The 12,867-nt window shown below is 38.3% G+C and overlaps 1 protein-coding gene across 1 annotated transcript in view; it reads right to left on the bottom strand.

Moving 5' to 3' along the window:
• Positions 1-1,500: 1,500 nt before the first annotated feature.
• si:ch211-272n13.3 (ankyrin repeat domain-containing protein 26) overlaps positions 1,501-12,867 on the bottom strand; it is a 39,036-nt gene continuing 27,669 nt past the window's right edge. Inside the window, exons 34-44 of the mRNA XM_056272546.1 lie at positions 12,658-12,751; positions 12,365-12,391; positions 11,915-11,992; positions 11,671-11,805; positions 10,828-10,940; positions 9,657-9,798; positions 8,736-9,026; positions 7,904-8,139; positions 5,994-6,243; positions 4,083-4,128; positions 1,501-1,661 (exon numbers count right to left, since the gene is read on the bottom strand). Of these exons, the coding sequence (XP_056128521.1) occupies positions 1,501-1,661; positions 4,083-4,128; positions 5,994-6,243; positions 7,904-8,139; positions 8,736-9,026; positions 9,657-9,798; positions 10,828-10,940; positions 11,671-11,805; positions 11,915-11,992; positions 12,365-12,391; positions 12,658-12,751 (1,573 nt within the window). The remainder of the gene's footprint in view (positions 1,662-4,082; positions 4,129-5,993; positions 6,244-7,903; positions 8,140-8,735; positions 9,027-9,656; positions 9,799-10,827; positions 10,941-11,670; positions 11,806-11,914; positions 11,993-12,364; positions 12,392-12,657; positions 12,752-12,867) is intronic.

The raw sequence follows: 12,867 nt of genomic DNA, 5'->3' as shown, positions 1-12,867 counted from the left end.
ATAGCCAACAATACATTGTATGGGTCAAAATTATCGATTTTCTTTTACGACAAAAATCATTAGGATTTTAAATAAAGATCATGTCCCATGAATATATTTTGTAAATTTCCAACCGTAAATATATAAAACATTTATTTTTGTGAGTAAATGCAGCACTATCGCGAACTTAAATGCACAACTTTAAAGATGATTTTCTCAATGTTTAAATTTTTTTGCACCCTCAGATTCCAGATTTTCAAATAGTTTTATATCTGCCAAATATTGTCCTATCCTAACAAACCATACATCAATGGAAAGCTTATTTATTCAGCTAATACATATGACGTATAAATCTCAATTTCAAAAAATTGTCCCACGTGACTGGTTTTGTGGTACATTTTACAAAAAAAGATATGTATATAAATATATTTAGTTACCCACATATAAACATTTTATAAATGTATGTGTGTGTAAAAAATTAATGAAAATATATAACAGTAATATAAATAAATAGAAGTTTAGGGGTAAAATATGCTTAATTGTCAAGAAAATATCAAAATGCAAAAAAACTAAAACAAATTACGCATATTTTATTAACATGCAACATCTGAAATATGACTCCGTACATTAATTTGTGAGATTCGCTCATACATTGAAACGATCCACCCTGAGCACAGAGAAGCGGTGACACCGTCACACTCCAGATCATTGTCTAGTTGCATCTCATTCAAGTATAGCATTCATTCCCCAAGAAAACATCTCCAACTGAGAGTTTCATCATTTGATATTAAAACGAGTATATTGCACGATAGTGGAGAACGTACCATTGTCATCACTTGGCAATAATATTAACGGTACAAATACTTTTTTCATAATATGCATCGACTTCAAAAACAGCCAAAGTATATTCATAGTCAACTAAAACCCACATATTAAAAAACATGAACGCAACAAAGGTTTTCGTAAGGGGGACGCAACACTGAAAGCTGCACTTCACACGTACCTCAAGACCTCAGTGACGCCCATATGGCTTCAACAATGACAGAACGACTTAAACACACGTTTCATTTGCTCCTGAGGCACAAAAGTGCGTTGTCACTTCACACTCGATTAAAGATCACAATCTAATTGTAGTGTTGAAACGTTGGCCCTTTCAGTGGTTGTATTGTTTTTGCAGCACTAATGCACAAGTCTGAAACAGGATGGTGTCAGTTTTATTTTTACTTTAAAAATAGTTACGTATCTTAAGGCTGCATTATTCCCGACCAGCAGGAACCAGCCTGATTTTACAGGTATAAACATATTCTACTTTGATGAGCCATATAAGAGCATTTTAGATAGATTTGGGCATTAATGGCCGCATGGAGGCACCATAACCGCTGTCAAAACACCAGCTTTAGTAAACAAACTACTGTTTTGTCAATCGATAGGCCTTTTCGGGAGGCATGTGGCTGTCCACCCTCATTAGTTTGTGTCTGGAGTGGGTTTGTGACTGTGAGAGTTGATTGTGTTCACAGTGTGTCAGATCATGTAGTTCTTCTTGAGCACCTCCAGATATTGTTGAGTGGCTCTGCTAACGGGGTCCGTCTGCTCCTGGGTCACGTTCAGGTTCAGGTTTGGAGAGCCGGAGGCCGAACCTACGGGAGACAAACGGGCAGAACCTCCTTCCAGCTCTCCTGTCAATGAGAGAGAAAGAAGGACAGTTGAGTCACTTTTGAGTCCACATTAAATGAATATAGAATAAAAATGCAGCTCGTCTCTTCTCTGATGACGAGGGCGGGGCAACCTGTCACAAATTATATGTTTATCTCTGTAAAGCTGCTTTGAAACAATCCATTGTTAAAAGCGCTATATAAATGAAGAAGACTTGACTTGACTCACATGAGATCCACCAATAGCAAACCACAACCATCCAATCAATTCTCCACATATACACTCACCTAAAGGATTATTAGGAACACCATACTAATACTGTGTTTGACCCCCTTTCGCCTCCAGAACTGCCTTAATTCTACGTGGCATTGATTCAACAAGGTGCTGAAAGCATTCTTTAGAAATGTTGGCCCATATTGATAGGATAGCATCTTGCAGTTGATGGAGATTTGTGGGATGCACATCCAGGGCACGAAGCTCCCGTTCCACCACATCCTAAAGATGCTCTATTGGGTTGAGATCTGGTGACTGTGGGGGCCATTTTAGTACAGTGAACTCATTGTCATGTTCAATAAACCAATTTGAAATGATTCGAGCTTTGTGACATGGTGCATTATCCTGCTGGAAGTAGCCATCAGAGGATGGGTACATGGTGGCCATAAAGGGATGGACATGGTCAGAAACAATGCTCAGGTAGGCCGTGGCATTTAAACGATGCCCAACTGGCACTAAGGGGCCTAAAGTGTGCCAAGAAAACATCCCCCACACCATTACACCACCACCACCAGCCTGCACAGTGGTAACAAGGCATGATAGATCCATGTTCTCATTCTGTTTACGCCAAATTCTGACTCTACCATCTGAATCTCAACAGAAATCTAGACTCATCAGACCAGGCAACATTTTTCCAGTCTTCAACTGTCCAATTTTGGTGAGCTCTTGCAAATTGTAGCCTCTTTTTCCTATTTGTAGTGGAGATGAGTGGTACCCGGTGGAGTCTTCTGCTGTTGTAGCCCATCCGCCTCAAGGTTGTGCGTGTTGTGGCTTCACAAATGCTTTGCTGCATACCTCGGTTGTAACGAGTGGTTATTTCAGTCAAAGTTGCTCTTCTATCAGCTTGAATCAGTCGGCCCATTCTCCTCTGACCTCTAGCATCAACAAGGCATTTTCGCCCACAGGACTGCCGCATACTGGATGTTTTTCCCTTTTCACACCATTCTTTGTAAACCCTAGAAATGGTTGTGCGTGAAAATCCCAGAAACTGAGCAGATTGTGAAATACTCAGACCGGCCCGTCTGGCACCAACAACCATGCCACGCTCAAAATTGCTTAAATCACCTTTCTTTCCCATTCTGACATTCAGTTTGGAGTTCAGGAGATTGTCTTGACCAGGACCACACCCCTAAATGCATTGAAGCAACTGCCATGTGATTGGTTAATTAGATAATTGCATTAATGAGAAATTGAACAGGTGTTCCTAATAATCCTTTAGGTGAGTGTATAATCAAGCCCCGCCGTACATTTATTGTTGTTCCAGGAGCAGTTTCACTCGCATATACGTCACAATAGGGAAGAAAAGGCTATCGAAACTTCATGATAATAACCCTTTGACGCGTACGATCACACCGGTGTGATCAGTCTTGGCTGGTCCCTGGAGCGTACGATCACACCGGTGTGATTAGAACGGTCAGTGCATCACGTGATCAACTGCTAAATTCAAACGTGCTTTCGCGCGTTGGCTGGCGCTGAGCCAGAGACGGACGCACTCAGTGCTGTCATATATCACAACTATTGAGTATTTTAAACCACATAATGTTTATTTTAGGTTTCAGACATTTAAATACACATAAGTACTAGCAAAACAGTGATTTTGAATTAGTAAAATACACACTGATGTCTATGGAAACGGCAACAATAATCATTTCCATTATAATAAGACGAAACGTTTTATTCATATCAGATACACATTGTGTAAGTAGCTTTACATTTGACCCTATTCTTCTCCCAGTTCACCGGCCACTTACTTTCATGTATTTCGTGAGAAACAACAGATCCGATTCTCTGAACTGTGAAACAAACTAACATGGCGCCGCCCATCGCGCATACAGCTCAACTAACGCGATCGTTATAAAGATGTTTAAACAACAAAACACATCCACTTGCACATATTTGACAATCGGAATATCAGTGTTTCATGCTGTAGCTAATACATTTGTGAATATTTTGAATAGAAAAGGAAAAAAGAGATAAAAGCAGATCATCACTCATTCAGCTCTGTGTTGTGATTGCGCTGTGTCACGTGACAAGAAATGACGCGTCACCATGGAAACATTAAAGTGACAGGTTCTAAATAACGGTCGCCTTGAAAAACTCACGCTGGGGGGTCAGTTAGAATATTTTAAACTTAAGTGTGAAAGGGTTAAGGATATTTTGTTGTAATAATGACTCACCGTAGTCCAGCTCCTTCGATATATTCTTCTCCAGCTCCGTCCGCATCTGTAACAGGAACAGACAAACCTGATTACACTTCTAACTTCATCTCATCAAACACGCATGTCCTAAAACTAGCACTCAGCCACGTCACAGCGTTCACAATAAACGCAGCGTTAGTAATCGGAATAGTCGATGCTAGTATAAGCCATTCAAAAGTTTGGGGTTTTAAGCATGAATTGATTTGAAGAAAAATACAATAAAAACAGAAAACACTTATTTTAAATTTTAATATTATTGATATGTGAATATATGTTCAAATGTAATTTTTTCCTGTGATCAAAGCTGAATTTTCAGCATCATTACTCCAGTGTCACATGATCCTTCAGAAATCATTCTAATATGATTATTTTTTATTTGAGAAAACAAGGCCATAATATAACCCCAGCTAGTGATATAATTATTATGAATTTGATTAGTATAATATTAAATAAAGAATGTAACCGATCTGATGCTAAACTGAATCATTCACAGGGATATTAGTAAAAGAAATGAGCATCAAATAAAGGGGTTCAAATTTTGACTAATTCAGACCTGAGAATAGCAGAACATGTTACACATCATAAACATTAGATCTAATTTAAATATGAATTAAATACAGACATATTGGATACTTTATTAGTATGAATATTGTATGCACAGTATGTCAATTTTCTGTACCCATTAAGTTCCAGGATAACCTACATTTATCAAATTGTGCAGTATACAACAGAGCACAAGGTATCCCACAATGCAATGCTCTTGACTTTACCTTCCATTTCCAGTGCGTTAAAAGAACTGAAACTAATATCTTCTGATCCAACCGTCAAAAGTTGCAATATTTTTACACAAAATAAGAATTAAAATGTAAACAAAAAATCCTTTTTATAACTATAATGAGGTCATATGAAAACAACATAGCATTCAACAATATTTTCAATGTTGCCCACTGTGAAATAATAGTACAATGTATATTATCCAGTATTCAGTGCACTCGTATTTCATTCTGAACAGTGCTATTTTCTCCCCAAAACAGCTGTGTGAAGCCACAGACAGACATTAAAGCAGGTGTGTGTGTGGTGTGTGTGTGTGTGTTCTGATAGTCAGAGATCTGCACACAGCTACACACCTGCTCAGGTATCAGGCTGCAGAGAGGACAGGTGAGAAACAGACTTTTGAGCTAGAAGCTGAAGATATCAGAGACACAAGAGGTCATGAGTCCAGACAGCAGGAAAGACAGGCGACGAGGTTATTGGTACGTTTAAGAAGGGAAAGATAGTGGAAGGAGAAAACACATCATTGTCCGTTAGTTTTAGAATCACCACCATCTGATGATTTTTGAAACGGTGGCTCTTCTAAAGCTAACAGTGAGTATTAGATCATGGTTACTGTTGAATGTTGAAGCAGTGACGAACTGCTCGCAGTCTTAAGCCGGGTGCACACGACTGTGCGATCTTGGCCACGATTTTGCCGTCTGGGACAAATTTTGCAAATCCTAAAGATTCCTCTGATCCTAGGCTAAAATCAGTCCTGCAGTGTGACTTCTACGACGACGACCGTCAAAATGTCTTTGTTTTTCCAGACAAGCCATGACCAAAATTAACGTTAGAGATTTATTTGTAGCCACCATTTCAATCCCGCGTGTAACACAGCTCACATCACAGAACGCGTCATCGATTAATGATGTAAAACTCCAGATGAATTTTCTTGCCATTTTTAACGCGTCTTGACAGTCGTACAATCTGACATCAATGACAACTGACAGTGTGACATGGTTTACAGCGAGGATCATGTTCGTAGAGTCTGACAAGCAACAATCGTAAAGGACTATTATAAATCGCACAGTGTGCACTCGGCTTAAAGGAGAATGAAATGACTTGATGAGCACTAACCTTTGCCAGGTAGGCCTCGACGCGGTTGCTCTGGGATTCTCCTACCGTACCCAGCAGAGGGCTCCCCAGGCCCAGACTCCTGTTCAGGGGCCCCAGAGAGGCTCCATACGCCCCCATAGAGCCCAGAGACGCCACGTCGAGAGCGGGGCCTCCCAGACTGCCGTTCACGAAACTGCTGGTGAGCAGAGACTTACTGCGCTGCCTCTCGCTCAGGAGTTTAGTGTTGGCCTCCGCTAACCGCTCATTCGACCTGCACATGATCATAACAAAAAGACACTTAATGGCACAGAAATAAATAAATCAACTGAATAAAAACAAAGAGCTGCCTATTCTATTATTAAAAATATTTACTACGGCTGATTAAAATTAAAATAAAATAATAATTTACTTTTATTTTATTGATTCATTTGTTTTTAGTTTTAGCTTTTACTTGGTAAATGTATGATGATTTCCAGCGCCTCCCTCGATATGCTTTGAAATAATATTTATTAATTTGTTCTTTTATATTTTACTATTTTTTAAAATGTATTTATTATTTTATTAATTTATTTGTATTTGTTATTTTAAGCTTCACTTGTAACATTTTTCATAATTTTCTGCTCTTTCCTTGACACACACACACACACACACACACACACACACACACATATATATTTGCATTTATTATTTTTAGTTTTCCTTGGTAAAGATATTCTGCACCTCCCTTGATATGCTTTGAAATAATTCATATTTATTTATGCATTTGTTTGTTTATATGTTTACTTATTTTTTTATTTTACCGTTTGTTTATTGTTTTTAGTTTTACGAGGTAAATATACATTTTCTGAGCCTCCGTTGAAATAATATATTGCCATTGAACTCTTTTTTTGTGTGTGGTTAAAGCTGCTGTAGGTAACTTTTGAAAAAATGTATTTGCTAAAACTGTCATTATGTCCTGACAGTAGAATATGAGACAGATAATCTGTGTAAAAATCAAGCTCTTCTGGCTCCTCCCAGTGGTCCTATTGCCATTTGCAAGAAATACACGCTCCCTGTCAGAAACAACCAATCAGAGCCAGGAGGAATGTCTTAGCAGTGTCAGTCACGCTCGTGTACACGCTGATCACACCCCTCTCTTGCACAGCGCGAGCCGTCGTTCAAACTCAAGACTGCCGGCGTGCTGCAGCTGTGCTTATGACGGAGAAACAACCTAAACTGCCAATTCTCGAGTGACACCTGTTCATAAAACAAAGAGGTAAAAGGAAAAAGACTGATGACGATAAACAAGCGAAAAAGAAAGAATTACACAGAGCCCATTGACTCGGTGTCAAAACTCTAGCCGCATAACATGTAGAAATAATGTACTAGCACACCTTATCTAGCATTATATATCGCTAGAATAATTACTTACATACTGTAACGTTAGTTACCGTTATATTAACGTTATCTTACTAGCTATTTATAACTTATAGAAAGAGTGCAACGTTATAAAGTTACATGTAGGCTATTGCAAAATACATCATGATTTGAGGACCAAGTTTGTAGTCAAAGTATGGGCAGGGCAGGCCATAGTCAATGTAAAGCATATTATTGACGTTTAGTCCCTATTAGTGAATGTGCCATATAACTTTTTATCTGCTGTTATCGGTGGCCCTGTTTACTAGCCTGCGCGTTCACGACAGGCTCCGCTGTGGAGGACGAGCTGTGGAGGGAGGGCTGTAGCGCAGCAGAGAGCAAGGGGGTGGGACCTGTAAGTTGTGCTTGTTCAAATATTCAGGCTAAGTCAACGTTTTCTCAAAACTCCCTACTAAAGCTTTAATGTAACTAAATTAAAATGTTGAATCTCACAATGTGATTGAGCTGTGATTATAATTAAGACTGTCAGACAAACATTTATAAATGATAGGACAGACTCCCATCATGCCTCTCACCTCTCCAGTTTGGAGGCCAGACTCTTGCGTAGGCGCAGCTCTTCGCTGTACAGCTGTCTGTAGCGCTCCAGCTCGGTGCGACTGGAGTCTCTCTGAACCAGACTGTCCTGCTGGACGCTGCGTGTACGACTGAGCTCTCCCTCCAGATCCTTGATGCGCTGCTCCTGCTGAGCGCGCTGACTGGCCTCATTCACAGCTTTCATCTGCTCCAGAGCCTCCTGAGACGCCGCCTGCGTCTGACGAGTCAAACACACAAACTTTAGAATAAAAATTATCTTTAAAAATATATCATTTTATATTCCAGAAATATATGTTATTATAAACTAATTAGATAATAATAAATACTACAATTCTGCCTGCATCTGACCTTTATAATAAACTAAATTATTATACTTAACTTTATAAAATAATTCATAATAAAAACAAGAAACGATGTAATAATAAAAATTATAATAAACTAAATAAAATTCCATCTGTGACTGAAAATAGTTTTTAAAAAAGTCTAAAACTTTATATAAAGACATTTTTAATCAAACATTTTATTTTAAGACAATAAAAAATAAAATAATAAAATAAACTTAAAATATAATAAATAAAATAAACAAAAAACAATATAATAAAAAAATAATAATAATAAATTCCATCTGTGTCTGAAGATAGAAAAATACAGTCTAAAACTTTATATAATAAGAATTTTTATTTTCAAGACAATAAAAAATAAAAATAAAATAAACTTAAAATATATTAAATAACATAAAACAAAACAAAACTTTGGACCTTGCATACAAACTGAATGAAATGCATTATGGAGCCTGCCGTCTCCGTAGTGTACCTGCAGGAAGAGGTTGACCTCCTCCAGCTTGTGTCGGATCTCGTGTCGGGCTCTCTCCTCGGTCTCCCTGCGGTACTGCTCGGCCTGGCTCTGGTCCATCACTCCGGCCTCCAGCTGCCTGCGCAGACCGGCCACCTCCTCCTCCAGCTGCCTCTTGCTGCGCTCCGTCTGCTCGTGGCTTCGGCTCAGGCCCTTCACAGACGCCAGCTTCTCCTTCAGCTGTCGGTTCACCTCCTCCAGCCGGGAGCAGCGCGACGCCTCGCGCTCGTACTGAGACTGGAGCTCGTCCATCTGGCAGAAAAGGGCACGGAATTAAGAGCCTCGATGGAGATTGCATACTTTTGCAGTCTTAAAATAACAAATAAAGGTCCTTGCACACTGAGTCCGAAATTTTCGTATTCGTCATTCGGTGGCTCTGAACTGTCAAAACACCTTCAAAATGCTTGCTACGGATGCGAAAAACGCAGAAAATTTGATTTTTTGATGCCGTGCGAGAATTTTAGACTCAATGTGCAAGGACCTTAAAGGACAAGTTCGGTATTTTACACTCAAAGCCCTGTTTTAAGATCGTTTCTGATGAAATAGAACGGTTAAGATTGAAATTTGGACACATGCTGCTGGCCCGAGAATTTTCAGTTTCTGTGGTTGCACTCCCCCACCTCCACAATGGTTGCATAGGTGCACAGAAACAATCCTTCCTGAAACGCATTCAACTTTAGTTTACAAAGACGTGAAACTTACCGAGTGGTCTGGGGTGTTCACTGATAAGCTCACACAAAAATCGCTGCAAAAGATGCTTTCCAACAGTTTTGTCCAACTTGACTGAATTCTCGGGCCAGCAGCATGTGTCCAAATTTCAATCTTAACCGTTCTATTTCATCAGAAACGATCTTAAAACAGGACTTTTTTTAGAGACTGTACCCTAGTCTTCATTCTGCTGGAAGCGCTCTCTGCCTCCAGCCGGTGGCTCACGTCTCCTCTGAAGCTGACCAGAGGAGAGTCCAGCTGTCCAGAGCCCTGTTCACGCAGATGTTTCTTAGCCGTCTTCAATAGAGTCTTCAACCTGGCACATACAGTAAGATACGATGAATACCCTGACATTCTCTATCAATGTGGTTACTGAAAAATTTAAAATCTAAAAATTAGATGAATAAGTTATATTTAAATCTCTTTTATAAATGTTGGTTTAGCAACTAACTGAAATAAAATGCATTTAATTTTAAGTTGTAAAACTACAATTATTAAAAGTAAAATAAAAATAAAGCTAAATAGAAATATTTTACTTTATTTTAATATTTGTTTTATTGAACAAAAACTGATAAAAATGACAAAAGCACATACAATTATTAAAACAAACTAAAATCAAAATATAAGCTAATCATTATATATTAGACAAATAAAAATGAATAAATACTATGATAGTATATAAATAATACTAAAATAACACTTTTCAGCATGTATTGAAGTCAATAAAAGCTTGAGATGTCAGCCTGGCCATATAAATAATAATATATATATATTAAAGTCAACATAAATTATTTAAATTGTTTGCTTTTTTTAGTTTTACGTCGTAAATTTATGATAATTTTTTGGTGCCTCTTGATATGCTTTGAAATAATTAATTGCCATTAAACTCTTTTTTTTTTTGGTTAATGCAACTAAAATCAATTTTTGAATCTCACAATGTGATTGAGAGGAGTTAAACAATTTGCTTTTCAGATGACATCACCAATTTCTTTTACTCTTGAACTCATCTCATCCAACTATCCGCCATGTAAAGAATCTTTTCTCCACCAAATCAATTCAAATCATTAATATGAACACTTGGAAGTACATCACTATGGAACCGCTGTGTGAATGTTTCAGCGCTACACATTGCTGTGTGTCATTCTACAGCACTACAGCAGCAAAACACAGGCCTGGAGTCAGTCATCACTGAATTAAACAAATATAAGATGTGTCCTCGCATGTAAAAAGCATTGATCTCACACATTTGCAAGCAGGAGGATCCGCGTAGCCGGCTTCTCTATGTACTCAAACACGTCTACAGGTGTAGAGCTGCAGCGGTCGGGGTTAAAGGTTAAAGGGTCACCTGTACATTTCTTTCTGAAGGTCTGTGTTTCTCTTCATCTCCTGCTCCAAACGCGTGTCCACAGATTTCTTATGCTCGGCTAGTTTTTTGGCCTTTTTCTTCTCGAGCTCCATCTGAAACACACAGAGTTTTTAGACAGAGAGTCCTTAAATCTTAATAACAGGCAGAAATCTTAATTGTGGGGTCAACATGACATGAAATACTTAATCTAATACTATTTCAAACAAGATTTTCCCTATTTATATACTACTTTTTAAAAGTTTGGGGGTCAGTAAGATTTTTTAAGATCTCTTCTGCTCACCAAGGCTGCATTTATTTGATCAAAAATACACTAAAAACAGTAATATTGTGAAATAGTATAAAACATTTAAAATAACTGACTTTTAAATAACTTTTAAAACATTAAAAATAATATATTTTCTATTTAAATATATGTTCAAATGTAATTTATTCCTGTGATCAAAGCTGAATTTTCACGATGATTTGCTGCTCAACAAGCATTTCTGATTATTATCAATGTTGAAAACAGCTGTGCTGCTTCATATTTTTGTAGGAACATTTACTTCCAGGATTTTTTTGATGAAAAGCATTCATTTAAAATATTTTTGTAACATTATAAATGTGTTTACTGTCACTTTTAATCAATTGAATGCATCTTTGCTTAATAAAAAAATATAAAACAACAAACATTCAAGGGCATGTTACATGTAAATCATCTATTTCCATGTGCTAAGTGAGCTTTTTTGATTGAGTCACTAAACATTAAGTAACTCGTAAACATGCAGACTTATTTTAATAAAAAATATCAGGTGTCAAGAAACACATATTATTATTTGGATGGACCTGATTGGTCAGTTCTCCTTTCTCTCTCTCCAGCTCAGAGAGGCGGAGTCCCAGTCGTGAGCGGCCCTTTAGCTCCTCCTCCCACAGAGTTTGTGAGTCCTGGGCATTATGGGATAGCATACTCTGCTTCTGCACCTGGAGAGGAGGACCACAATAAAACAAACCGTTTTTATAGTATATTCCTATAGCTTTGCTTTGTTCATCAAGAAAGATCAATGCGACACATGTTTGTTATGAAGTGTACCTCTCGGTTAAGTTGTTCTTCTAGCGTCATCTTACTGCTCTGCAGGTTTGTGACGAGATCTTCCAAACGATTCCTGACCTGAGAACATCACAGAGGGTCAATACGCAACAGGATCTTGCCGATGAGTTAACTACTTCATGCAGATCTAGATCTACTTTTAATCTAAGCACTTTAGATCCCAGAAACCAGAAATGGAAAAGGCAGAATGGGAGTTTACAATCAAATGAAAGTCGAATCAAATCTGCAAAAAGACCACCACCAAAACAGAGGAAATACCCCGCTAACAACCCGACTAGAGAAAAGCAATAAAGTATACAGTCACTTGTTTCTTGTTCATTTCAAGTGTAAATCACAGTAAGATTTGAGGTCTAGAAGAGCTGTAATTCACAGTAAAGAAAAACAATCAATAAAGGGAATTGCTAGAATCACAGCTAGAAGTTTGATACCAACCCCTTCTCCAGGTGACGAGCCTGATAGCTGTGAAAACAGTGACTATACCATCAGTTTACATGAAATCTCCTCTCCGAATGACTCACATGTACAGTCGCCTCATTCCTGCACTGACCAGGGTTCATCTAAAGTCAAATGTGAAGCTCAGATGACTTAAGAGGGTGAAACGAGGTTCTGACAGGATTAATGTCTAAATCTAACATCATCAGTTGAGTCAGGACACTTGTGCTTCACGAACTAGAGGTCCGGCTCGACACCTGACCACTAACTGAGCGATGTTTGAGAGAACTCACCGCAGCCCCCTCCTGAACGCCCTTCTGTAGCGCTTCAATGCGGTTGCTCTGCTGTTTGGTCGTGGCCTCCAGTCTGGCATTCTCGATCTCTAACCTGAGGAGATGTCATAATCTCATTAACTATTTTCACCCCTTAATGATCAGTTAGCTTAGTAGTTGCTTAGTTGATGAGGGAACAGAATTCTTCGTTTGAACGCATTATTACAATTT

The sequence above is a fragment of the Rhinichthys klamathensis genome, unplaced genomic scaffold (genome assembly GCF_029890125.1).
Source record: "Rhinichthys klamathensis goyatoka isolate OS25496 unplaced genomic scaffold, OSU_Roscu_1.1 h1tg000341l_1, whole genome shotgun sequence".
In the NCBI taxonomy this organism is placed as follows: domain Eukaryota; kingdom Metazoa; phylum Chordata; class Actinopteri; order Cypriniformes; family Leuciscidae; genus Rhinichthys; species Rhinichthys klamathensis.
This window is presented reverse-complemented; position numbering and strand designations above follow the sequence as displayed.